The following is a 26,608-nucleotide window of genomic DNA, read 5'->3' on the forward strand; positions in this document are numbered from 1 at the left end:
CAGTCCTCCAAAAATTCTTCCAAAGACTCCTCCTGCGAGCAGCGGTAGGGCACAGTGCTTATCAGAGGGGCTTAGTGGGGAGGCTCCCTGGGTTCAATCCCAGCTACAGTTTGTACTCGTGAGACCTTGGGCGAGTTGCCTAACCTCTCTATGCTTCAATTTTCTCACTTTTAAAATGAGAATAATAGGGAATTCCCTGGTGGTCCAGTGGTTAGGACTTGGCGCTTTCACTGCTGAGGCCAGGGTTCAATCCCTGGTCGGGGAACTAAGATCCTGCAAGCCGCAGGGTGTGGCCAGTAATAATAATAATAATAATAATAGTACTTGCCTTAAAATATGTACGGTGCATACCAGAGTGCCTGGCACCTAAGTTCTATGTAAATCTTAGCCACTGTTTTTAATATCATTATTATTCCCACACGTACACACGAGGAATAGACTCCAGTGCTGTCCAGCACCTTTCTTTTTCTTTTTTTAAAAATAAATTTATTTATTTACTTATTTTTGGCTGCATTGGGTCTTCGTTGCTGTGCACTGGCTTTCTCTAGTTGTCCAGCACCTTTCTGTTGGGAGCAGGTGAGGGGTAAGAATACCTGTGTTGCAGCCTCACCTCCACCCACCCAGCTGTGTACCCAGGGACATCACCACCCCTCTTTGGGCCTTTGTTCTCCCAGGAGGGCTCCTTAATCCTCTTCAATTCTAAAACAGGTCAGTGAATAAAATCTCTCCAGGGCTCAGTCATCCCTTTGGCAAAGTTCTCTCCCTTTACTCTCCCCGATTTAGAGACAACATCTTCACACCAAGCCATGGCTCCAGAGAAAAGGCATCCAAGGTCATGGTGGTGCTCACTGATGGGGACATATTCGGGGACCCCCTCAGCCTCACGACTGTCATCGACTCCACAAAGATGCAAGGTGTTGAGCGCTTTGCCATTGGGGTAAGAACCAGGAGCTGGGGGGTACCTCATGACCCTGTACAGCCTGGGGTGGGGAGGAGCCAGGGCTCCTAGAAGGGCTTCAGTAAGCAGCTTACCAAACCCTGCTGCAGTCACAAACACTCACCAACTTCTCTTCTTTCAGCCCCCGTGTCCCATGCACCCCGCACCCCCCCACCCCACTCAGGGTCTTCCCCCAGACGGCTCATTTCCCAGTGGTGGTCACAGCTCACTCACCCAGCAGTGATGGGGAGAGCAGTGGACACCCTGGGAGCCCACAGGAGGGATGTCAGGGAAGGTTCCAGGAGGAGCTGGTGCTGAACTGAGTCTTGGAGGACAAAGAGGAGTAGCTGACCTAGGGCACAGGGGAGGCAGGAAGGGCTCTGCAGGCAGAGGGAATAGCATGGGCAGAGGTGAGGAGCCTGGTGTGTTCAGGAAAACACACGTAGAGTGTGTGGGAGAGAAGGGAGCAGGGAGCAGGGAAAGGAGGAGGTAGGTGATGGGGGGCCCTGAAGGCCAGACGGAGGGGCTCAGCGCTCTCTCCGGGCCTGGAGAGCCCTCGTGGAGCTGGCCCACTGACCCAGGGCCTCTGTGCAGGTGGGAGATGCATTTAATAAAACTAGGGCGTACAACGAGCTGAAGCTGATCGCCTCGGACCCCGATGAGGACCATGCCTTCAAGGTGACCAACTACTCAGCGCTGGATGGGCTGCTGAGCAAACTGCAGCAGAGCATCATTAGCGTGGAAGGTGAGGCTCCAGGTCCCTGGCCACCCTGTGGCGGCCCCCTCGGCAATTCAGCAGGAGGCCCGAGGCCCGCGCTCCAGCCCCGCTCCTGTCCTCCCTCCATGTGGCACGCTGGCAACTCCTGTCACTTCTCTGAGCCTCAGCTGTTCCATCTCTAAAAAAGGCAACAATATCCCCAGCCTTCCTCACTTCCCCCAAATTCCATGAAACTCTGATGAGAAGCTCTTTCTGGTGCTGGAGGAAGAGGGATGACTGGGGCATGATTCCTGCTCCCAGGAGCTCCCAGGTGAGGAAACTCAGGCCCAGGAAGAGGGAGGGGACAGCCCTCTTCCCAGCTCTGCTGCCAGTAGCTGCTAAAGCAGGACCCAGATCTCTACTCCAGCCTGATGCTCGTCCCATCCTACCAGAACATCCTTCCCTCTGGGAGGAGGCCAAGCCGGACCCTTCCCCGACTTGGTTTCTCCCTTCACTTCGGCCCACAGCAGTCTCACTGGGCTTCTTGGCTTCCAGGCACAGTCGGAGATGCCCTCCACTACCAGCTGGCACAGGTCGGGTTCAGCGCCCAGATCCTGGACGAGGTACGTGGCCGACTCAGCGCCAGGCAGGCTCTCCACAGAGGAGGGGCCCCGGTGACTCCCAGGGACTCAGGGTCCCCTGGCTCTCAGTGCCCTCCTGTGGTGAGGCCTCTGAAGGAGCCAATTTAAGATTTTTTTTTTCGTAAAGATTTTTTGATGTGAACCATTTTTAAAGTCTTTATTGAATTTGTTACAATATTGCTTCTGTTTTATATTTTGTTTTTTTGGCCCCGAGGCATGTGGGATCTTAGCTCCCCAACCCGGGATCAAACCTGTGCGCCCTGCATTGGAAGGCAAAGTCTCAACCACTGGACCGCCAGGGAAGTCCCATGAAAGAGCCATTTTAGGACAAAGGAAAACACTTCTGTGTGCTCGCCCTAACCTGGACCTTTGAGGTCAAGGAGAGAACGGCCCTGTTTATAACAGGAGGTCATTTCGTCCTGCACTCAAGGATTAAGCAGCTTCCTTAACACAGACTGGTAACACCCAGGCCTGGGGCTTGCCTACCAAGCCGGGTACTTCTCCCCACCAGAGGCCCTGTTCCCCACAGACGGGGAGGGATATGGGCAGTGAGGACACCGTCCTTGCATGTGGTGGAAGCGCGGTTAGCACGTCACTCGACACTAGTGGGCCTTGGGTGCCAGACTCAGGCTGTGCAGCCTCGGAGGACATGAGCCCCATTTTGCTCAGTCGTACTTTTTTTTTAAAATTTATTTAAATTTATTTATTTTTGGCTGTGTTGGGTCTTCGTTGCTGCACGCGGGCTTTCTCTAGTTGCGGCGAGTGGGGGCTTCTCTTGCGGAGCACGGGCTGTAGGCACACAGGCTTTAGTAGTTGTGGCACGAGGGCTCACTAGTTGTGGCTCACAGGCTCTAGAGCGCAGGCTCAGTAGTTGTGGCGCACGGGCTTAGTTGCTCCACGGCATGTGGGATCTTCCCGGACCAGGGCTTGAACCTGTGTCCCCTGCATTGGCAAGTGGATTCTTAACCACTGTGCCACCAGGGAAGTCCCTCAGTCATACTTTTTTAAATGCTCAACATCTGGGCCCCAGGTTGGATTTCTGCCCCGGGGGTTGCTGGTACTGCAGGGACAGCTGCCCTGACAGGGTCATGGGTACAAGGCAGGAACCCAGTGTTTGCCTCTCGCCTTCCTCCTGCATCTCTGGCCGGGTGCATTGAATGCCCCTCATCCCCCCTGCAAGGTTTGCTGTGCTGGCAGGTAGACCCAAGGCCACCCTGGCTGGCCCTGGGTCCCTCCCGCTCAGATGGCCGCCAACCCTTGTCCCCTGCAGGGGCAGGTGCTGCTCGGTGCTGTAGGGGCCTTCGACTGGTCGGGGGGCACGCTGTTCTACAACATGAGCAGCCGCAAGGGCCGCTTCCTGAACCAGACGGCAGTGGATGCCAAGGCTGTGCAGTACAGCTACCTGGGTGAGGGCGGGGCCTGGAGGCTACCTGGGTGTGGGCGGGGCCTGTACAGGGACACAGGCTGCAGTGGGCTTCCTAGCTGGAGAGGGCCCAGGTCGGTCACATGGACTGAGGGACGGGCCCCACTTAGGGAGCCTGAGGCTGAGAATTAGGCCTGTTTGGTACCAAAGCGCCAGGGCCCGGCAGCTGCCTAGGGAGGTAGGGCCTCTCCATTAGCAATGGCGGTGGGTGACCCTTCACCCCCCCTCAGTCTTCATGCACTGCGTTTGTGATGAACGTGGGTGATGAATGTGTGTGGAGTGTATTTTGAGTGAAGCTGTATGTATGATCGTGTGTGTCTATCCCATCTATGTAGTGGGGCACATGTGTGTGAGCAGCCGCATGGAAAGTGGAGCCACCGCTGATGATTTTAAAAGGACGAGAAAGATAGTCTCTCCATTTCTGCCTCCCTGCCCAAGCTGCTTCGAAGTCCTGGCTGGGAAGGTGGGGGGGGACAAAGGAGTGGCCCGGTGGGAGGTCCTGATCACAGTTCCCCACCCCCCCACAGGTTACTCGGTGGCTGTGCTGCACAAGGCCTGTGGCCTCTCCTATGTGGCAGGGGCTCCACGGCACAAGCAGCGAGGGGCTGTGTTTGAGCTCCGGAAGGAGGGCAAAGAGACCAACTTTGTACCAGTGCTGGAGGGCGAGCAGGTACTGCTGGAGAAGGACCCCCGCCCCCGTTATTACAGATGGGGATCTGGAGGTCCCAGAGGGAAAGGGGTGGGCTCCAGGGCACACAGTGGGTTGGGGACCCAGCCTGGGCAGAACTCAGGCAAAACTCAGCCTCCGCCCCGGCTCTGCGTGTCTTGAGCGCCAGCTGGTTTCCCCTGCCGTGGGGGATCAGGCTGTTCACCCAGTCTCCTGTGTTATTCTGGTGAACAAATTGATCTGGTCTGACCCAAATTTGGTGGTCCAGGAAGAGCAAGAGCAGAGGTCTAGCTTTGCTGAGGGGTCTGGCGGTGGGGGCGTGCCTCCCCGGCACTCCCCGTGAGCTGCGTTCCCTCTGGCCTGCAGATGGGGTCCTATTTTGGCTCTGAGCTGTGCCCTGTGGACGTCGACATGGATGGGACCACAGACTTGTTGCTGGTGGCCGCCCCGTTTTACCACGTTCAAGGCGAGGAGGGCAGAGTCTATGTGTACCGTGTGAACAAGCAGGTGGGAGAGTCACCATCTTCGCAAGTTGGCTGAGGCTGTGGCTGATCAGCCTGGGGCTGAGGTGACAGAGGCTGGGAGCGCCCCGGCCCTGCCTTGCACCAGAGGGCGGTGATGGGGAGCTCAGGGTGGATGGCAGCCTGGTGGGGTGACTGCTCCCCTCCGTCCCCTCCCCCACTTTCTTACTTTCCCCACCCCATCATCTCATGTTGATGATGATGACATCGCAAATAGCTGCACGGTTGACAAAGCACATCCTGTCTGTGATCTCACTTGTTTCTCACAGTAACTATGGGAGGCAGCTGTTACTCCCATTTTACAGATGAGAACGCTGAGGCTCAGTGATGTTGAGACTTGCTCCAGTTTACAGAGCAAGTGTGTGGTGGAACCAAGGCGAGAAGCCAGGCCTCCTGATTGCCAGTCCAGTACCCCAATCATGGGAGCAGAGGGGTGCAGCTCTTGGTCCTAGACTGCAAGGCAGGAGGACTCCAGCTTCACCACTCACTCACTGTGCAAACTTGGGAAGGTCTCTTGCCCCTTCTGAGCCACAGACTCCCTCCCTGCTGGAGAATCAGAATCAACAAGTCCTTGAGCATGCTTCCTGGGGTGGCAATGGGGTGGGCACCCCGCATCCCTGTCTTGAGGGCTGAGCTGCCTCTCTGCCTTACAGGATGGTTCCTTCTCCTTGGTACGCACGCTGAGTGGGCACCCCAGGTTAACTTATGCGCGATTTGGCTTTGCCATGGCGACAGTGGGGGATATCAGTCAGGATGAGCTCATAGATGTGGCCATCGGGGCCCCCCTGGAAGACTTTGGGGCAGATGATGGTGTAGGCTTCGGCAGCGTGTACATCTACAATGGACACTCTACCAACCAGCTGGCTGACCTCTCTACCTACCAGCCACAGGTGATCCGCAGGGCTCTCTCTTGCCTCTACTCTGGGACTCTGACCTTCCCCAGATATGATGGCCTGAGACCCAAGCCAGCTCCAGTCCTAAGTGCCAGGCAGGTCCCAGGGGGCTGAAGGACAGAAGTCACTTGGAGGTTCCCAGCTCAGACCCTGCCCGTGGGGCTAGAGGTTGGGGCAACATCCATGTACTTTCCTGACCTGTGACTCCCTCCTTCTTTGGCTTTCCTGACCATGGGCCTGCCTCAGATCCTCTCTCCTCTCTCTGTCCCTTCTCTGGCTCCTGTCTCCCACCCAGCCCCTCCCCCCACCCCAAGCCTAGCTCTCATCCCCCAGGAATCCATTGCCAACTTCCACGCTACATCTTTTATGGGCACTTTCACTCACATCCAGCTGCAGTTTCTCTCCAGGCTTCAGCCCTGTGTGTCCAGCTGCTCCTGAGCCCCTCCCCTGGACGGCCTCCAGCGTCTCACTCTCAGGATGTCCAGCTAGCTGAAAGCATCCTCTTCCCTAGACCTGCTGCTCCTCTGGGCCCTACCCCTCCCCTGCTCACAGCAGAAACCGGGCTAATCCCAGACCTCAGCTCAGCCTGTCGGCCTCTGCCTCCTAAAGATCCTACTGTCTCCCAAACCCAGCCCCTCCTCTCCGTCCCCACCACCCCTGCCCTGGCTCCTTCCTCTTCCCCATCTTCCACCCTGTGCTTCAGTGGTGTTTCTGAAATGTAGTTCAGAGCCACCCTCCCCTCAGCCCCCCAGGAGGACTGCTCGTGCCCAGTACTCCCTGTGCCCGCTGCACTGACCCCTGACTGTTTCCTGGGACGACCCTACTCTTCCCCACCCCCTGCTCTCCTTACTCTCCCTGTCAAGCCCCACCCCCCTTCAAGCCTCCCTGGGAGAACCTTGACGTTTTCTTTCCAGTTCCTCAGCTGAGGGCTCCCTGGGGTGGGGACAAAGGCTAATCTGCTGATTGAGTTAAACCAAAAGGAAACCCCTTTCCCTCCCTGACACCTGTGTTTCTCGATCCACAGAGGATCAGAGCCTCAGTGGTGGCCCCAGGACTCCAGTACTTCGGCACATCGGTGGCAGGTGGCTTAGATTTCAGTGGCGACGGCCTTGCTGACATCACTGTGGGCGCTCTGGGCCAGGCGGCTGTGCTCCGGTAGGGGTCTGCTCTGCCTTCTGGCAGCTTCACCCAGTTGCCCTGCCCTAAGTGACCTCATGAAGACACCAGGCACTGATGGGAGGGAGTAAGTGCAGTGGTTAAGGGCACCGGCTCTGCCCAACTGGGTTTGAACCTCAGCTTGCACTTAACGGTGTGCCCTTGGGCAGAATTTCTAAGTCCCAATTTTCTTATCTATAAATGGGAATAACAATGCACCTACCTCACAGAGTTAGGAGGACTGAGAGGATCTATGCAAAGTATTTAGCACGGTGCTCAGGGATGGCTGCTATTATTACTATTACTAATTTCAGAGCTTCTGTGCTCCATCCGTAAGTGAGTGATCAAGTCCCATGGCTATAAATAATCTGGCGGGGCACCAATCTGCCCTGTGCTCTCCGCAAAGCTCCAGACTCGGCTGTTTATTCAACACAGGCATCGCAAAGTTACCATGTCTAAAAACAAAACAAAAAAGGGGACTTCCCTGGCTGTCCAGTGGTTAGGACTCGGTGCTTTCACTGCAGAGGGCGTGGGTTCAGTCCCTGGTCAGGGAACTAAGATCCCCCAAACCCCGTGGGGCGGCCAAAAAAAAGGACTCATTCCCACCCACCCTTCATTGTCCCCACCTGCCCCTCCCCGAGCTTCCCATCTCAGCAAAGGGTGCCATTTGTTCAGGATAAAAACCCAAGAGTCATCCTTGATTCCTCTTTTTCCTTTCCCTGCCATCCCATCAACAAGTTTTTGTTGGCTCTGCCTCCAAAGTACTTCCTAGTAGTTGATGACATGGTCACCTCTCGCCTGGACCACTGCCATGGCGTCCTTCCCTGCTTCTACTCCCTGTGCTCCGTTCTCCACAGCAGCCAGAGAGACCCCTGCATTCTGCTGCTCAGAACCCCTCAGTGGTTCCCACGTAGAGTAAAATCAGAATTCCTTACCATGGCCTGGCCCTGCAGACCCCTCCATCCCCGCCACTTGTCTACTCTCTGTCTCACTACTTGTGCCCCAGTTATGCTGACTTTTGTGTTCCTCAAACAAAGCAAACTCATTCCTACCACAGGCCCTTTGTATCAGCTGTGCTTTCTGCCTGTAATGCAGTTCCCCTAGATCTTCACAGAGTGGGCTCTTTCTCGGTAACAGAGCTCAACTTAAACGTCTCCTCATTTGTGAGGCCATCCCTGACCACCAGCTAAGTAGCCCCCAGTCTCTATTACCTTATCCTATTTTATTTATTTATTTATTTAGTTAGTTAGTTAGTTATTTTTCGGCCACACTGCGCGGCATGCAGGATCTCAGTTCCCTGACCAGGGATCGAACCCGGGCCCCCTGCAGTGGAAGCACAGAGTCTTAACCACTGGACCGACAGGGAAGTCCCAATCCTATTTTATTTTTATCATAGCATTTCCTGTACATAGGATTTTCCTGTTTCTTCTTGTTTATTTGCTTGTTGTCTGTTTTCCCACTAGAGCAGGCCTTATCTCTTTCCCTGTAGTACCCTGAAGACTCAGAATAGCACTTGGCATAAGAGAGGTGTTCAATATATATTCATTGAATGAAGGAAGGAGCCCAGGCACTGATCCAGAAGTCCTGTGGTCCCTTCTCATGGTCCTCTTTGCTGTCTTGTTTAGCTCAAGACCTGTGGTTCGTCTGAAGCTGTCCATGACCTTCACCCCCAAGGCACTGCCCATTGGCTTCTACAGCAGCGTGAATGTGAATTTGTGTTTTGAAGTCAGCTATGTGTCGCCAGCTGCTGAGTCAGGTAACAGGCAACCTAGTTGACCCGTCCAGTGCTGTGGTCAGTCCCTGTTGGCTTCAGTCGGGGGCAGGAAGAGAGGGCTGGGTGGGGGCAGGGTGTTATGAAATCCCTCTATTAGACTTTAGCTCCTTTGACCTTAGGTTCAATTTAATGGGAACCGCCCCAGAAAAGGGTGATCTGCTGTCAAGTCTACACTCTGAAGGGGTCTCTCTGACCCTGTTGGGAAAAGGGGCACTGGATCCCTTCCTTGGGTTGAAGGGTTGAGTTTCTGAAAGAAGACTCAGAAAAGGGCCGGCACTTCTCCATCTCCACCTACTGTGCCCACACCTGTGCATGTGTGTAGGGCTCCTGAGAAGTGCCTGTCCTCTTTCTCCCTGATTTACATCTTCTCCCCTTCCCTGCTCACTGTGTCTCCCTGGCCCAGGGGGATTGGATAACCTGCCGGAGGCCTGGCCTCCCTTCCCATCCCCTTAGTTGGCACTGGTTGGGAGAACTTCCAGAAGGCATGGCTTTCACAACCCAGGTACTTACCGCCAACCCAAGAGATCCCCGCCAGAACAATCCCCCAGCAACCGTCCCCAGGGCTTAATCTCTCAGTAACAATCCTGGAGATGTCTCCCTGCTTCCTGCAGGTCAGAATGTGCTCTCCCAGGTGGGCTGGCTTTACTGCAAGAGTCCATGATCAAATCTGTTAATTAGGAAAGGGCAGGCCTATCAGTTCCAGCTGTATAGGCTGAAAGATTCAGGCCACAGAGCCCGAATGGCAGCTGCTGGGTGGCTGTGTGACACTGGGAGGGCGTCTTTCACTCTCTGGGCCCTGGTTTCTTTTCTCCACAGTAAGGGAGCTGGCCCAGGTAGTCTACAAGGTGCCTCCAGCTCTGTTATCCTCAGGTTTTACTCTATGGTTTCTCTCTCCATTCCTTGACTTTTTGCTCCTCCTCATTTCCCCCCTCAATCCCGGCCTCCCCCTAAGCGCTTCTTCCCCTAGGGAAGACTGACTCAGCCCCTGGGATGTGCTGCTCCAGGTTTGGGGCTGGTGCACTGAGGGACCCTAGCTGGGTGCCAGAAGACATGAGAAAAGTACCTTTGAAATGAAGAAGAAACTTGGGGAAGTGCCTACGTGGGGGCACCACTCAGGAGGGACTCATGGGAGGGCCCTCTGTCTGGGGCTTGCCCGTCCCAGTCTCATCAGGAAGACCTGGTCTTCATTCCCAGGCCTCAAAGAGACCTCTCTGAACTTCACTTTGGACGTGGATGTGGTGAAGCAGAGGAAAAGGCTGCAGTGTTCAGATGAGAGGCTGTGTCAGAGCTCCCTTAGGGAGTGGGGCACGGGCCCCCGTCTCTGTGAGCCCTTCCTGCTGGTTCCCACAGAGGGACAGGTAAGTGGAGGAGTTTCCAGAAAAGTCTAGAGGGGTCTGTATGGTTGAGAAAAGAACTGAGGTGCATGCAATGAAACACACATACCCATACACACAAATGAGGCAACTGAACTAATCATAATAGATTGAGAACCAGATGATGGGGGAATTCCCTGGCGGTCCAGTGGTTAGTACTCTGTGCTTTCACTGCTGAGGGCCCGGATTTGATCCCTGGTCAGGGAACTAAGATCCCACAAGCGGCACCTACCGAGGGACTTCCCTGGCGGTCCAGTGGTTAAGACTCCTCACTTCCACTGCAGGGGGCATGGGTTCGATCCCTGGTCAGGAACTAAGATCCCGCATGCTGTGCAGAGTGGTCAGAAAAAAAAGAAACCTACCAAAATCGAACACTATGTAGATCTCTGAGCTTCCTAGAAACTGGACAAAAAGGGAAATTCTCTAACTGCTGACATTTTTCTTGGTAATAAATTGGGAATAACAGGGCTCCCTCCCTCACCTGATAATAAAAGTGGGGCAGAGGGCCCTTGCGTGAGTCAACATCAGAAAACCTGAACGAGAGAAAGTAGAAACAGAAAGACAAAAGTTGTGATTTATAAAAGTTTACTCCTGACAAATGTGCCTAGAGACATAAGAAATGTATTTGTCAGGACCCAGAGCCTGACAGGACCCAGAGTTGTGGACCTAAAAGGATCATTTATTCCAATAAACTCGTAAATTATGCTTCTTACTACACATCTGTTCCCACGTCTGTTGATTGTTAAATGGATTAAGAACGAGTTTCTAGCAAATCTATGGCTTCCTTAAATACAAGCATAACTACCTTTTCCACCTGGGAATCGTGCTTACCTACTCTCAGGTGTTCAAAGCTCCCACCTGGCAAAAAGGCTCAATAAATAAAGAGAATGGCAAACAGCATCCCAGGCCATCTCCTGGTCTTCAGTTTTTATTTCTCTAGTATATCCTCCATGTTGCTTAGAGAAAGATCTTTGTAGACACAGATGTGACCATGACTCTTCCCTTTCATGGCTCCCCTTTGTACTCTGAATAAAGCCCAGGCCAGTTTTTAACTCCCAATGGCCAGAATCCCTTTGTGATTGGGGCAGGAACCATAGGGAGTTATGATGCCCGAGGCCATGGCAGATCAAGGGGGATTTTCCCAGTGCTCTTGGCAGCCTGGCTTATTTGGAAGAGGCTTAGGAATCCTGGCTTAACCACTTTCATTGTTTATTTCTTATTGTGACTACATCAAAGTTAAAAGTATTCTCCTTGTCATCTTCTCCCCCACATCCAACTCCAACCCTGCATTCCTTGGTGACTCTGCAGCTCTGTCAGGAGGACTGCTTCTCCAACATCAGTGTCAAGGTCAGCTACCAACTCCAGACCCCCGAGGGCCGGAGGGACCATCCCCAGCCTATCCTGGACTTCTATGCTGAGCCCTCTGCCATCTTCCAGGTGACTCAGCTAGGACCAGACTCTCCTGGGAGCCATCCCCCTAAAAGTACCTGCTCCCCTATCTTCAAAGAATGTTAAAGTTGGGAGGGTCTTCAGACAGCATTTAGGCCCCTCACTGTACAAATGGGGATATAGAGTTCCTGAGATGGTGTTAATTTGCCCAGGACCTCACTGGTGGGTAATACACGTCTCCACACCACCCCCAAGGCTAGTTCTTTTATGTTCACAAAAAGTGCCTGCTACATATTTAATGAAGCATATGAATACATTGCCCACCTTGGCAAGAGTCTCTGATAACGGTGTGGTGAGGGTCCTGTGTGGGGACTGGACTGGAGCCCACCTGCCCCGCACTGCAGAGAGGATGCCCTTTGGCATACCTGCCTGCCCAGGTCCTGCCCAGGCCTTCAGGCTGAATGGCCCACCAGACCTATACCCTAGCAGATGGATAGTGTCACAAAAAACTTTTCTCATAACTACAGGAAATCAGAGAGGGAAAAAAAACAGTAAAATTTCTTGATTCTATGATATCTAAGGAGATTTTGTTCCCACTCAGGCCCTGTCAGTGTTCATTTAGACAGTCTTATGGGGTACAGAAAAATCAGCAGGATCAAAGAAGTGATAACATGAGCATTGAAAAGTAATAATTACAGTTAGCTGGAATGCATTGAACCCCCAAAAATAAAAATAAGCCAAAAGTAGTTCATGCTGGCACAGAAAAGCTTCAGGTAGCAGAAGTATATTTCTAGGTAATCATAGGACACAACTGTCCAATATTTGTACAAGAATGCTCTATATTAATTCAGTTATATAAGCCTTTAGCTCCAGTTTTGGTTAACACCCAATGCATCAATCACGAATGGTAAATAGAAATAAGAGAACAACATAATCAGGGTGACTGTTCCTATTGCTCGTCTGCCCAGGAAGAGGGAGAATCAGGTTCCCGACGAGCAGATTCTCATTTTAATTTTTTAGGCAAATTTATTTTAAATTTATAATAGTATATTAATTTTCTAAATAATTTTTTAAAATTTGGCATTGACAGATGGTTCAGAAAAGACTGGGAGAACTAATATAATAAAGTTTTGTCAATAAGCAGATTATCACTAATTATATATATTCTGTTTTAAGAAAACTTTAGTTTGAAATATTTTGCTTACTAAAAAGTTAGAATTGTCCAAAGAATTCCCATCCTTTATCCAGATTCCCCAGATGTTAACATTTTAACCTTTTATCACATTTGCTTTATTCTCTGTCTCTCTCTCTCTCTATATATAAAATCTCATATATATCTTACATATATACATATGTAGTCTCAGAAATTTATATTTCTGAACCATTTGAGAGTTAGTTACAGATATGATGCCTCTTTACTCCCAATACTTCATTCAGTATGTATTTCCTAAAAAACAAGGACACTCTCTTACATAACCACAGTACAATGATCAAAATCAGGAAATTTACAATGATGAAATACTATAATCTATAAACTTTATTCAAATATCACCAGTTGTCCTATTAATGTCCTTTTTAGCAAAAGAAAAAAATTTTTTTCTGGATCAGGATAATTCATTACTTTTGTTTAGTCTCCTTTAATCTCGAATAATTTCTCAATCTTTCTTTGTCTTTAATGACCTTAACATTCTTGAAGGGTACAGGCCAGTTATACTGTAGAATATTCCTCAGCCTGACTTTGTCTGATGTTTCCTCATGGTTAGATTCAGGTTATGCATTTTGGGCAGGAATATCCCAGAAATGAAGTCTCATCCCTCTAAGTGCATCGTATCCGAGGCACGTCATGTTAATTTGTCCCATTCCTGGTGCTATTTCCCTTTGTAATTAATAAGTATCTTAGGGGGAGATGCTTTGAGATTATGCATATATCCTGTTTAACATCCATTCAGGATTCTTACCTTAATCAATTATTAGTTTGATGGTTTGGCAAAGAGATTTTTAAAAAATTATCCCACTGATAAAATGGATGAGGAGAAATGGTTAGGTTAGGCACATAGATGTTTCCAGAGAATGAGTTCTAGCTGGGAGCTTAGGGTGTTGTAATCCTGCTGAAAGAGAGCAGGCTGCTTGGCTGTATTAAAAACAAAACTAAAAAAGCCTGCCCCCAATTGTTGACCCAGTCAGATAGAGCTCCAAGGTCTGACTTCTGCGAACTGCATCTCCCTTCTCTGGGAAGCAGAAGGTTTTCTTTCTAGCTCTGGGCTCCCACTCTAGCTCCAGGTCATGGAAACAGTCCTTGCTGCTGTTTAATAAAGCTGCTGCAATGGTCACTGGCTGCTGGGAAGATAAATGCAGAGATTCCCCAGTTAGAGAGCTGGCTGTGGTTCCTTCAGAATAAAAAATAGACCAGCTCCTTTAGAAAACTTGTTTTCAGCCTGAGCTGGAGCTTTTCAACCTTGACTGGGCCTTTTGGACCCAGTGCGACTTTCTGAATTTGTTTGGTGTAGGCAAGATTGCAAGGGAGAATATTTAACCTACAGAGAAGACTAGCCATGGGGGTAGAGGACCTCACGGGACTGGACCTTGACAATATTTGTCATGTACCCCCTTTTGTCCCTTGCTGTTGCTGCTCTACTTAAGAGGACTAAGGAAGCTTTTCTTCACCTGGGTTTTCCTCCCCCAAATGTTCAAAATAGTGAGTTGTGAGTGTTGCTGCTTAATTAGCATAATATGAAAGTGACAGGCACTCCCACCGTTTCACAAAGGTCACCCCATTTTTGACCTTGGCCAGTGGCCTGACGCATGGTACCTGTGTTGTAGGACCAAGCACATCCCCATCCCTGACAAGCCAAGGAATGTCACAGTCACAGCTCTCATGGCCATGTGGACACAACCCCAGCCTGTCAACCTTCACCTGCACTTGTCAGAGTCAGCAGGAGGGACAGGACTGTCCTAAGGAGAAGATCATGAAGCAAGGCAGGGATGGCGGGGTCCCTGGGCTGATCCTGCCCCTCTCTGTCTGGTTACAGCTGCCCTACGAGAAGGCCTGCAAGAATAAGCTGTTTTGTGTCGCTGAGCTACAGTTGGCCACCACCCTCTCTCAGTGAGTTGAATCCAGTCGTCACGGTTTCTGCAGTTAACTTCCTCCTGAAGGCTTACCTGGGCAAACCCCTCACCAGGAGGGATCGCTCACTTCCTCCCCCTTCCCCTCATGGCCCACAAAGGGCTTCTGCACTTATTATCTCTTGCTTCCCCACGCACCCAAGGAGGGAGGAAAGACAGAAATTTGTATTCCTATTTTATAGATTAGGCAACAGACTCAGTAGTTGAGGGCCTGTGTGGGGTCACATGATCATTGGGTGAACTTACACCCAGGTCTCTGGACATCCCGGACAACGCTATTTTCGTAACTCAGTGTCTCTCACTGCTAGGACCACCTCAGTTAGAGGTAACCCCTTCCCTGGCTCACCTCTTAACCAAATTACTTAATTCACTGCATATTTATGGAGCATCTCCTCTGTGCCCAGCACTCGAGGTGCTAGAGATACATCAGTAAGCAACACACAAAAATCCCGGCCCTCCTGGTGCTTTTAGGGGGAGAAGATAATAAGTCAACTTTGTGTTGATGAGATGTATCAACACTATGAAGAGAAAGAAGGCAGCGAAGGTGGGAGGGAATGCCGGGGCGAGGTGGGGTGGCAGTTTTAAATAGAGTGGTCAGGAGAATGCTCATGGAGAAGGTGACATTTGGGTGCGTGCAAGAGGAGGTGGAGGAATGAACTCTGCAGGTGTCTGAAGGAAGAGCACCTGCAAATGCCCTGGAGTTGGGAGGAAGAGCCAGGACACCAGCATAGTTGCAGTAGATGAGGGAGGGAGAGGTCACGTGAGGGGAGGAAAGGTCATACGTGGCTGCATCTCCATGAGGACTTTTACCGCGAGCTGAGAAGTCAGAGGAATGACATGACCGTGCACTTTAATAGGATCATTCTTGCTGCTGTGTTGAGAGTAGACTGTAGGCTCCTACATTGGAGGAGGCGGGACAATAGTAGGGAGCTATTTTAGTAACTCGGGTGAGAAGTGATGTGACTTAGGCCAGGGTGGTAGCAATGAAGGTGGTTATATTTTGAAGTTAGAGCCCAAAGGATTGGATGACAGATTGGATGTGGGGAGTGAGAGAAAGAGAGGGGTCTAAGAAGTCTTTCCACACTTCAGCCTGAGCATCTAGAACTGTGCTGTCCAATACAATAGGCTCTGGTCACACTTGGTTATTTAAATTGAAATTAATTAAAATTAAATTTTAGTTCCTTAGTTGCACTAGGCCCATTTCATGTGCTCAGTATCCGCATATGGCTAGTGGTATTGAACAGCGCAGAATAGGTCATTTTCATTACTGCCAAAGTTCTGTCGGACCACACTGCATTCTAGAATGATGGTGATGTCAAGAACCGAATTAGGGAAGCTTTTGGAAGAATTGTTTTGGAAGGCAGGGTGGGGAGGAAGAGATCATGAGTTTGGTTTTGGACATGTGGTGGTCTTAAAATGCCTTCCGTGACTCCTAGTGCTGTGTGTGTGACATGGCACTGATGGCCAGTTGGCCGGAGTTGGCATCTCTGGGGAAGAGCACTGTTCTCTGAGTCCTGGTAAGCCTTCTCATAGACATTTGCAGGACTGGCGTTTCAGATGTGGATGGCTTAGCGCTGCCCCTCTCAGTCACTAAGGATCCAATTCAAGGCTTTTGAGTGCTTTGGAAGCCAGCCTAACAAGGAGACGCAGTTGTTTCTAACAGAATTAATTACAGCCAAGAAAGCCGTCCCAGCCACGTCCTTGTGAAGTAGACAGTGAAACAGCTGGCCCTACATCACCCTCTAGTGTTCACAGCCAGCAGTCTCTTCTTTTTTCAAAAGTATTGAACCTAATCCTTAGCATCCAAATGTCTCAATGGTTTTGACCTTTTTTGTGGATGTGGATCTCCTGAAGAATCTAAGGGAGACTACAGAGCTTTCTCCCTAGAAGATCACACTTGCATACATTGGTGTTTGCATTTGGGGCCCTCTGAAACTGCCCCGGCCCTCAGGTTGAGAACCCCTGGTAAATATTCCAGTGACTCTCAGATCTCTCTCCTGGGCTCTAGAACAGGATACCTTACTGACATTTCAACATCTCTGCCTTCCTATCCTCTGGGCACCTCTCATCATGCCCTGGACTGAACCCATCTGATCAACTTCCGCCCTCTGGTCTTCGCCCTGTGTTCTCTCCCTCATGACTAGCCCCACTCGGTCATCCAAGCTGGAAACTCAGGAGGCATCCTCGACTCCTCTCTCTTTTCTGTGTTGCTTGCTAGCACGGCCTTATCACCTCTGGTTTCTACCCCCTCCCCATCCCCACTACTACTGTCTGATTTCAGGCCTGTATCATCGCCCAGACAGGCTCTGCCTCTGCCCCCTCTAGCCCTCCAATCTATCCTTTTCTCAGCTGTGATAAAAACAAAAACAACACAACAAGACACAGGTCACATTACTCTCGAGAGCTGCACATTCCATCTTTGAACCTTTCAGAGGGTTAGAAAGTTTTCTTTGTTGTTAATATGTTTCCCTGTAGGTCTCAATTACTGAGGGGCCCCATGGTGCCTCAGCGGATGGAAAGAAGCACTTACATGTCCCCAAGTCTTCTCCAGGCTGAACAGATTCATGTTTTAACCCACAGCCTTTAAATTGGAAGGGCCGGGATGATTTTGTGGGTGGGAAGGCTGAGGCCAAGACAGGGGCAGGGGCAGCATCTGTCCCCCGCGTGCTGTTTCTCCCATGTCGAGCAGGGTGTCTGGCACAGAGAAAGTCTTCTGTAAATGTATGTGAGATGGATGAATTTGTGTCACGAAGTACGTTGCCTAGGGTCACAGTGCGTTGGTGGTAGAAACAGGATTTAGATCCACTTCTCCCAACTCCCTTTTGAGGCTGCTGGACCTCAGGCAAGTTAGTTAGCCTCCCTTGGCTTCTGTTCCCTTCTCTATAGAACAGAGAGCAACCGTACTATTTCATAGGGTTATTACGAGGATTGACTGAGCGTGTGAAGCATTTAACACAGTCCTTGACACATGGTAAACATTACATAAATGGTCATGTCACACAGCAGCTGAGGTGTGGCAGTCCAGATGTTTGCTTATGTTGAGGGGAAGAAAATCTAGGCTAAATGTATCCTTTAAGCAATTTATCTAAGAAGTTAGTTTAAAAGGTGCTGTTGTATTGCACTGAGGTTTGTACAGATTAAATAAACTGGTAACATTTATCTATTTGCCTACCCTGTGCAGGCAGGAATTGGTGGTGGGTCTCACAAAGGAGCTGAGCATGAACATTAGCCTAACTAACTCTGGGGAAGATTCCTACATGACAAGCATGGCTTTGAATTACCCCAGAAACTTGCAGTTTAAGAGGATACAAAAGGTAACTATGACAGCAGTTTGGGAACCACACTGCTCATGGCTTTCCCTTCCGGCATACTTGCTTTGTTACGGCAACCTCCTAACTCTGCCTCCGGCCTCACCCTGGTCCATCCAGTAAATGATTATTAACTAGATGGATCCCCCCTCTAATCCAACTATATGCCGTGGATCCAATCATGTCATTCTCTGCTTTAAAAATCTTCAATGGTGCTATTTTGCTGCCCAATCACTCCTTTTGCTTGCAGCCTTTCTTTTTTTTTTTTTTTAATAAATTTATTTATTTTATTTATTCATTTTTGGCTGCATTGGGTCTTCGTTGCTGCACGCGGGCTTTCTCTAGTTGCGGCGAGCGGGGGCTACTCTTCGTGCGGTGTGTGGTCTTCTCATTGCGGTGGCTTCTCTTGTTGCGGAGCTGGGCTCTAGGTGCGCGGGCTTCAGTCGTTGTGGCACGCGGGCTCAGTAGTTGTGGCTCGCGTGCTCTAGAGTGCAGGCTCAGTAGTTGTGGCACACGGGATTTGTTGCTCCATGGCATGTGGGATCTTCCCGGACCAGGGCTCGAACCCGTGTCCCCTGCATTGATTGGCAGGCGGATTCTTAACCACTGCGCCACAAGGGAAGTCCCCTTGCAGCCTTTCTTAACTAGAGTTCTGAGAGAGAGATAATCTCTAATAAAGTAGCTTGGACTGGAAAGTAAGAGTCTGCTCAGCCTTTCATCAGCCTGGGAGCACAGACTCAAAACCAGCTGCAAGATACTAGGAAACAGTATTTCTCCCAAGGACACCCTGCAGCTGTAAAGTATTGTAACACTGAGAAATTTTGTTCCCTAAAATCATAGGCAGTCAGCAACTTTGCTGTTTGAAGTTTTATCTGTAATTATGAAACCATCTTACTCTTGCCTGGAGAGTCTAAGCCACTTTGACAAAGAGAAGCTCTCTCATTTTCCATCTGAGGCTTGGAGCTTCAGATAAAATGTTTCTGGACGTAACTTTTCACATTCACCTTAATAGTTTCCAAGGAAATGGGTCCCTGAGTCCACTTTGCAGTCCAGACCTGATGCTGAGTGGCCCTTTTACACACAGCCCTGCTTTGTTTTGGGCCTATCAAAACACTGCTTTGTTTACATTTTCCCCGAATTCCACCTTTCCCCAGAATCCTTTAATAACTATTTTTTCCTTTGTTTGGTGGGATACACCACAGTGCAGTTTTCCTCATTGTAATGAGTCAACAAACCTGGCTTTGTCATACTACGAGTGTGTCCCTAGTGGTCTGAGGCTATTTGGGCTAAGACAGCATCCAATACATGAGAAGAATGCCATGATCTCCTAAGCATCTAGAATGGAACTAGATGCAACATCCTTGAGAGAATTAAGAAAATAGTAGTCACTCAAGTCATTTTCTGTATTCAGTGGTCTGGATGAGGAACCGTGGCTGAAAAAGGCTGCATGGCAGTGCTTGGGCTCATGCTGGCCTTCCTGCCTGGCTCAGTACATGAAATCTGCATTGGTCCAAGGCCCAGTTCAAATGTCTCCTTTCCCATGAAGACTTTGAATCCTCCTGGTTGGACCTCATCTTTCTCTACTGCTTTTCTCTGTACTACTCTCACAGAACCACTCCTTAGGCCTTGTATTTAAATTCCTCAACCATCTAGTATTGAGCCCTTCTGCCCAGCTTGTGAGGGAGACAAGGACAAAGTCTAATTTATTTGTGTCCCTGGCTCCTGGCAGGGCATCTGGCATGTTGAATTGGTGTAAGGAAACTGCTCTTTTTTTGCCTTTTAAAATCAATGTCAAAAACAAAACAAAACAAAACAAAAACAACGTCTTTTATGTTAACAGCCTCCTTCTCCAAACATTCAGTGTGATGACCCTAAACCAACTGCTTCTGTCCTGGTGATGAACTGCAAGATCGGTCACCCCATACTCAAGAGGTCATCTGTGAGTCTGTTTTGATTGGCTGACTCTTCTCACTACCCTGGGATTGGTGTCTTCTACTTCGCAGTCTCATTAGAATCTCAGTTGCGGTCTCCACACTTCTCTTAGAGTGCTCAGAGCAGCCAAGCGTGCTCTGAGAGTAGGGAGTGGTGGGGGTGAGGGATACAGCCACAGATAAATGGTTGACGCACCCCAGTGCAGCAGAGTGAAGCTGGGGGCAGTATGGAAGAAGCATCAGACCCGAAGTTATGAGTCCCTGATCTGCCACTGATAATCTCTGTGCTGTGGGAAATCTCTGAAGCAGCGTCCTCAACTGTAAAGGGGAATAATCCTGTCTGCCCCACTTACTCCACCCTGACATTGTGAGGCGTAACGTGGAATAACGGACCTTGAAGCATGCTGTGCTACAAAAACATGAGGAGTATGAATTATGTTTCCCAGGTCTGTTTAGTTAGTAGGAAGCAGTTTGAGTTGTGAGTGGTATAAAGGGGAATCAAGTGACCTTTTTTGTTTGTTTAAACAGGCAAACTTTTCATTAGTTTGGCAGCTGGAGGAGAGTGCCTTTCCAAACAGGACAGCCGACATCGCTGTGACAATCACCAAGTAAGTAATGCCTGTGTCACAGCAGGCCCAGCCTGTGGCCCTGCAAGAAGCCTCCCTCCCATGTGCGTGCGTAATAGCTCTGGCTCCCTCACTGCCCAGGAAGGGGAACCTCAGTGAGCCCTGAGAAGGCACGTGTGTCCCTGCTGTGACTTGGCTTTCCCTTCTTGTTACCGAAGATATTTAAAATGTTCTTTTACTGACAAAGTAAAACTATGGTATGGTCTGGAAGAATGAGCTTTGGACTGGAGCTCTAATTCTGGTTCATTTAACTTCAGAGAAGCTCTGTCTTCTGCAAAACCTCTGTGTTTGGGGTAGAGTCGGGTACGGTGTTGGGAAAATTCTCCAACGGGTGATTCTGCCCCCAGGGGCAACGCCTGAAGACACTTTTGACTGGCACCACTTGGGGCGGGTGCTACTGGCATCTAGTGAGTAGAGGCCTGGAACGTTGCTAAACATCCTACAATATACAGAACAACCTCTCACAAAGACTTATCTGGCCCCAAATGTCAATATTATCAAGGTTGAGAAACCCTTTTAAAATCAGTTTCTCTAAGTATGGTCTTCTAGAGCGTCTTCTGCACTCTAATTGCTTATCTCCCAGAGTCTTTTCTATCTGACCCCCAGTGATCCCAGGAAGCCAAGGTAAGAAGCCATGTATACAAAGCAGGTGTGCTATAAACTGACATTCTTATTTCCTAGTTCCAATGAAAGAAGGTCTTTGGTCAGTAAGACCCACAGCCTTCATTTCAAACATGCCTTCATTGCAGTTCTTCCCAAGTAAGTACTTCCAAGGGGCCCACACCTGCGGGACAGCTTCAGGCATTTTCTCTTGTGGGTGGAACTTGTGGTCAGGGTAGATGTGGGCATTGCCCTTCCCTGAGAGGAGGCTGCTTAGAACCCCGGCGCCCAATGACGTCTAGGGCACTAACAGTTGGGTCCTAGAAACCCCATGGTCATAATCAAAGGAGGAGCAGTGCCAACTGGTCTTGATACAAAAGGGAACTGATGTGATGCTAAGGAGGGAAGAGAGGGGCTATGGGATTGGGAACAAAGGAAGGAAAAAAGTAAGGCCACTCTAAGGCATTATAATTAGATACAGAACCAGCCCAAATATACAGAATTCGAATATTCTAACCTGATCCCACCTGCCCTACCACCACCTTACATTTTGATATTCAGCTTTGATCCCTATTAAGGATCAGGTGCCCTCTGTCCTAGTGTATCCAATTGGTAGCATTGAGGTTTTTTAAAATGAGAAAGGGGCCTTGAGGCCTAACCCATGTCCTCTCAAATGCAGACCATCGGTGACATACATGAACACAAGCCAGGGGCTTTCCCACCACAAAGAGTTCCTCTTCAATGTAAGTGCTGTGCTTGTCATTGCAAAGCCACAGGTGGCAAAGCAACACCAGCCGTGACTTCCCACTCTGACTTATTTTGCAGATACATGGGGAGAACCTCTTTGGAGCCGAGTTCCAGCTGCAAATTTGTGTTCCAGTTAAATTACAAGGTTTCCAGGTCATAAGAGTGAAGAACCTGACCAAGACTCAGGTACATAGAGGTGGTTCTATATCACCATCACATCTCTTTCCAGAGTGACTGTGGATTCTCAAAGGTATAAAAACTAGAACTCTAGAAAAGGAGTAGAAAAAGATTAGTTAACCTGGGAACACATTTTAGGAGTAAATTACCGAAGTCATGTTCACAAGGAATATTAACCACTCAGCCCTTAAAGCGACATTCCAGTTTTTCTTCCCTTGATGAAAAAATAAGCAAAATTCAAACCTTTTGAGCAGCCATGGAGAAATTTATTTTCCATTTGAAAATCATCGATAAATTCTGCTTCTCTTTGTGACTGGCCAATGAGCTTGATAAACATGTGGCATTTCTCGCACGTCCCCCTGTAAACTGCCTACCGTCTTCCTTCCCGCTTGCCTTGCAGTCTGTCTGCCAGGACTCTGCTCTGCTACAGCCTCTTTGCTCAGTTGGCTCCTCGTCTGTCAAAGCCAGCCTTATGACACCTACGGCGACAGGCTCTGATCAGTGTGACAGCTGAGGCCTGGGCGTTCCTTTTTTTTTCCTGCTCAGGCTACACAAAGTGTCAAGGCTCAAAAAGGAACATGTGGAAAGGAATTTACAAAATGGAGTCTGCTGACAGAAAGAGGGCTTTTCAGTTGTAAACACTTGTTCTCATGTATAGTTTATTTTTAAAGAATATTTGTTAAGTTTAAACATTTCAACAAACATTTCAGCTTCCACTTGGAAACAAAATTCTTGTTTGAAAAGCTGATTGGAAACCTGTTAAGAACAGGAATCCCACCCTGCTGTGGGGATAGAGGTTAAAAACGGCATCAGGGGCTTCCAGACCTGTGCCCTCTCCTTTGGGGGCGGTCAGCAACCCCAGCTTACTTAAACAGACTGTGCTGGCAGAGCAGGTCTGTGGCAGAGCTGAAGTTCAACATAGTCTGATGGAAATGCTTGATCTTTCTCCTCATTTGCTTCAAGGCAGGGGTGTTACCTTTGGTCTTGAAGGTCATTTGTTTCAGGATCTTATCTGTGAGGTAGTGTAGCCAGAGCACGTTGTTATAAGGGTGATATTCGTCCCAGCAGTTGTTGTTTTCCTTCCTCATCAGCCTGTAGATCTCAAACTGGTAGTCACCTTCTCCTGTAAACAGGTCTTGGTCCATGGAAATGTCACAGAAAACCACGATCCCGTCCCGCTCCAAGCGTGACAGGGTGTAGTCGATGATGTTGACCTGTAGCCCTCGGGTGGGGATGGACCTCGTCTTCCCATTGAGGGTGTAGTGGAGCTCTTTGAGGCTGGTTTTCTTTAAGAGCACGTTCCCCCAGTGCAAGTCTCGGTGCTCAAAGTTCAGCGATGCCTCTGCCACGGCAAGGGACGCGGTGATCTGGTGCAGAATGCTCTTTGCAGTGGCGATGGAGGACAGCTTCGTTCTCATTTGCTCTAAGTCGATCCCTCCAAACTCAAATTCCAGCACGATGAAGAGCTGGTCTTCCTCAAAAAAGTCAGGCCGGTCATTTGCAGACCCTTTGGTTGAGTTATAGCGATCCCAGGCCTGGAGGAGCAAGGGAGGGTAAGATCCTTGAACACAGTGTACCGAGTTCAGCCCAATGAAGCCTTCTGTACGGTTGCATACCTCATCAGACAAGAGGCTCAACTCTTTGGAGATGATGATCTCTGGCAGGATTTCCTCAAAAGTTTTCTGATGAGCTCCATTGACTAACTTCTGTCCTTCAATAGCAATGATTTTTAGGGCTACAGGTGTGTGGTTAGCAACTGTTTGAAACACTTCACCAAACACCCCTTCCCCAATCTTCTCACAGCATTCCAGTTTTTCTGAGGAAAGGCAGTCGCTGAAGGGGATAGGACCCTCCTGACTGCATTCCCCATAAACCTTTTCTGCATCGGATGCTTTTTTTTCTGTGGCATGTAGTGTCTTTAAGGGGGTGAGCAAATACATGGAGGAGAAGTGCCAAGGGTACAGGGCACTGTTTGTTCTGTTTGTGACAGGAAGGTTTGAATATTCTGATATGAGGGAATCAGAGAGAGAACTGGCAATGGTGTAGACGCTGCACACTTTTGACACGGCGGTCACCATCTTCTTCTTGTGGAAGCTGAAGGAGGCCCTGGCTTTGGTCCAAGAGCAGGCATTCTGTAAACGAGTCAGGTCCTGGGTGACGAATGAATCATTTTCCATCTTTTGGCCTTTTTTAAACTGGTGGTGATGGCAGAGGGAGGTTTCTGCTGTCTCTTGATGCTTCCTTTTCCGTCTTGGCCCGGTTCTCTCAGGCCTGTTGCTTTTCCCAGGTGCCATACCGCCCTTGCACCCACGGGCCTCCCCGTATCCTATCTGGACAGCCTCCTGAGACCCAGCCTCTCGACCGGAGTCCTGGTCCGTGGCCCTCTTCTTACCCGTGCTGGATAAACCTGGGCTCTCCAGCCTCCTCCCTACCAGTTCCCTGTCACAGCAGGACTCCCACATATTCTTCCCATCTGGCCCAGGCTCAGAATCCTCAGGATTTCCTGAGTCCAAAAAGCTACAGAGAGCTGACCTGAGGCTGGCACGGGCTTGGTGGGCCAACCTGGTGATCCTGCCTCCTGCTGTCTCTGCCTCCTGGGAAGAGGGGGGAGGTGCCTGGTCCAGGGAAGCTTCTGGGAGTTGGAAGCCGCTCGGAGCTTCAGAGGCTGCATCCAGAAAGGCGGAGGGGTCGGCGCAGATGCTGTCTCCTGGCGCAGGGGACCCGGGGCCGGGAGAGGCCGGAGAACTCAACAGGGAGGCACTGGTGCCCAGCTCGCCGCCGTCCCTGGGCTGGCCGCACACACTGAGGTCCGGGCTCAGGAGGCCTGGGTGGCCGTTGGGGAAGGGCGGCGGTCCGAGCGGGCCGCAAGGGGTGCTGCACTTCTGCGGGCACCGCGCTCGCAGCCTCAGGCGTCTCGGGGTCGCGATCAGACTCGGCCGGTCCTTGGAGAGTCGGCCGCCAGCGCGCCTCCGCCGCTGACCCACCGGGCTGCCGCGGAAGTCGGGGTCGTCAGGATCGTCGGAGACGACAGACTGCGAGGGGCCGCCGCCGCTGGCGTCGCTGCTACTGCTGCTGAAGAAACGCTTCCGGTCTTGCGGCGGGAACCACTGCACCGCTGCCTGGCCCGGACGCCGCCGCGGTCCCCCGCCGCCGGCTACCCCATACGTTCGAAAGAGCTGACTGCCGGGTCGCGGGAGTGACGCCGCCATCGCCGACCCCCGCCAGGCAGTTCAAATGCAAACACCGCGAGACTTCTTAGAGACACAGACCCGAGCCCCGGCTCGCCTGCCCGCCGGGTCCTAGCGCCCGGCCTCGCGCCCGCAAATCACGATGGGTCTCGCGGGAAGTGGGAGAGGGCGGATAAGTATGGCGGTTTGGCTTTCTCATTGCGTCGCGGGAATGGGTCTTGTTTCAGGCTCACACTGTGTGCACCCAGAGTCCGGAGCGCGTTTGTGGGAGCGATCTGGTTCAGGTGAGCGCGGTCGTCCGAGAGGCCGGGGCGGGGCGGGGCGGGGCGGCAGGGAGGGAGAGGTTCTGAAGCGGGTGACGTGAGACGCACGGATTCTACTTTTCCGAGGTTTCCCCTGAAAGCACAGGCAGGGCGGTCCCAAGGCGCCCCTTAGCCTCTACACTGGGTCACGTTTGCCGGGGTTGCGGCTTTGCTCGAGCCAAGTGAGCGCAGAAACTGCTCACACCCTCTATTCCGGGACCTTGAGGTGCTCTGTGTGCCAAGTGTTAAAATTCCCGGCTTTTCCACCCGAAGAGGAATTGTGCCAACTAACACACACCTTCTTCCAGCATGTGGAAGAATGGCATTCAGTGAGCTGTAACGTCACCTCGGATAGAGAAAATGTAACCGTGGCTGCAGAGGTCTCCTTGAGTCAATCAGAACAGGTACTTGAGATTTGATTCTCCTGCTGTTACCCTAAGAAGGATAATAGCATCTCCAAATATAACATGTCCAAAACAGGTCTCTTGATCCACCTCCTATCCCAACCTGTTGCTTACCCACTTACTCAGGGTTACTAACTAGGGTAACTTATTCGGGTTACTTACTAGGAATTCTAGGAATTACTTGCGATTCCTTTTCTTTCATCCCCATATCTGTTCCAGCAGCAAGCTCTGTGAGTCTACCCCCTGCCCCCCCAGTATATTCTAAATCCATTAACTTCTCTCCATCTCCACTGGTACTGTTGTAGTTCAGGCCACCCCTCTTACTGGGTTTATTGCACTATCCTTCTCTCTGCTCTTGCCTCTGCTTTTGCCATGCTCTCTACAAACGTTCTTCATATAACAGCTATGTTTTAAAAGAAGACACTGTGCCACTTATCTGCTTTTAAAAAAAGATTGAATACACTTAGATTAAAATTTGTCTTTTTCAGTGGTGTGCAAGGCACCCTGTGATCTGGTCTCTGCTTGCTTCTTCAACTTAATCTCCTAGTACCCGCCTCTTCCCTGCTTCTTATACTCCAGTTTGCCAATATTGTTCTGGCCACAGGTTCTTTGTACTTGCTGTTCCTTCTGCATGACACTGCTTTTCTCATAGATCTCCATGTATGTGATTTCTTCTTATATTTAACTCACATGTTACCTCTTAGGCCTTCCCTGATGACTCATTCAAAGGTA

General features: G+C 50.3%; 2 protein-coding genes across 2 annotated transcripts in view; one reads left to right on the forward strand and one right to left on the reverse strand.

Annotated features, from left to right (window-relative positions):
• Positions 1-26,608, forward strand: part of ITGAE (integrin subunit alpha E) — a 54,676-nt gene that overhangs the window by 21,359 nt on the left and 6,709 nt on the right. Inside the window, exons 9-28 of the mRNA XM_061176868.1 lie at positions 784-937; positions 1,532-1,682; positions 2,190-2,257; positions 3,546-3,681; positions 4,226-4,368; positions 4,732-4,872; positions 5,540-5,776; positions 6,804-6,934; positions 8,560-8,690; positions 9,903-10,066; positions 11,390-11,518; positions 14,500-14,573; positions 17,775-17,907; positions 19,742-19,840; positions 20,361-20,440; positions 21,140-21,217; positions 21,738-21,801; positions 21,884-21,991; positions 25,398-25,454; positions 25,781-25,876. Coding sequence (XP_061032851.1) covers positions 784-937; positions 1,532-1,682; positions 2,190-2,257; positions 3,546-3,681; positions 4,226-4,368; positions 4,732-4,872; positions 5,540-5,776; positions 6,804-6,934; positions 8,560-8,690; positions 9,903-10,066; positions 11,390-11,518; positions 14,500-14,573; positions 17,775-17,907; positions 19,742-19,840; positions 20,361-20,440; positions 21,140-21,217; positions 21,738-21,801; positions 21,884-21,991; positions 25,398-25,454; positions 25,781-25,876 — 2,374 coding nt within the window. The remainder of the gene's footprint in view (positions 1-783; positions 938-1,531; positions 1,683-2,189; positions 2,258-3,545; positions 3,682-4,225; positions 4,369-4,731; positions 4,873-5,539; positions 5,777-6,803; positions 6,935-8,559; positions 8,691-9,902; positions 10,067-11,389; positions 11,519-14,499; positions 14,574-17,774; positions 17,908-19,741; positions 19,841-20,360; positions 20,441-21,139; positions 21,218-21,737; positions 21,802-21,883; positions 21,992-25,397; positions 25,455-25,780; positions 25,877-26,608) is intronic.
• Positions 22,776-25,194, reverse strand: HASPIN (histone H3 associated protein kinase). The gene has a single exon (XM_061176456.1). It carries the CDS (start codon positions 25,189-25,191, stop codon positions 22,846-22,848), a length of 2,346 nt encoding a protein of 781 aa, XP_061032439.1. The 5' UTR covers positions 25,192-25,194; the 3' UTR covers positions 22,776-22,845.

Source organism: Eubalaena glacialis, chromosome 19 (genome assembly GCF_028564815.1).
Source record: "Eubalaena glacialis isolate mEubGla1 chromosome 19, mEubGla1.1.hap2.+ XY, whole genome shotgun sequence".
NCBI lineage: Eukaryota > Metazoa > Chordata > Mammalia > Artiodactyla > Balaenidae > Eubalaena > Eubalaena glacialis.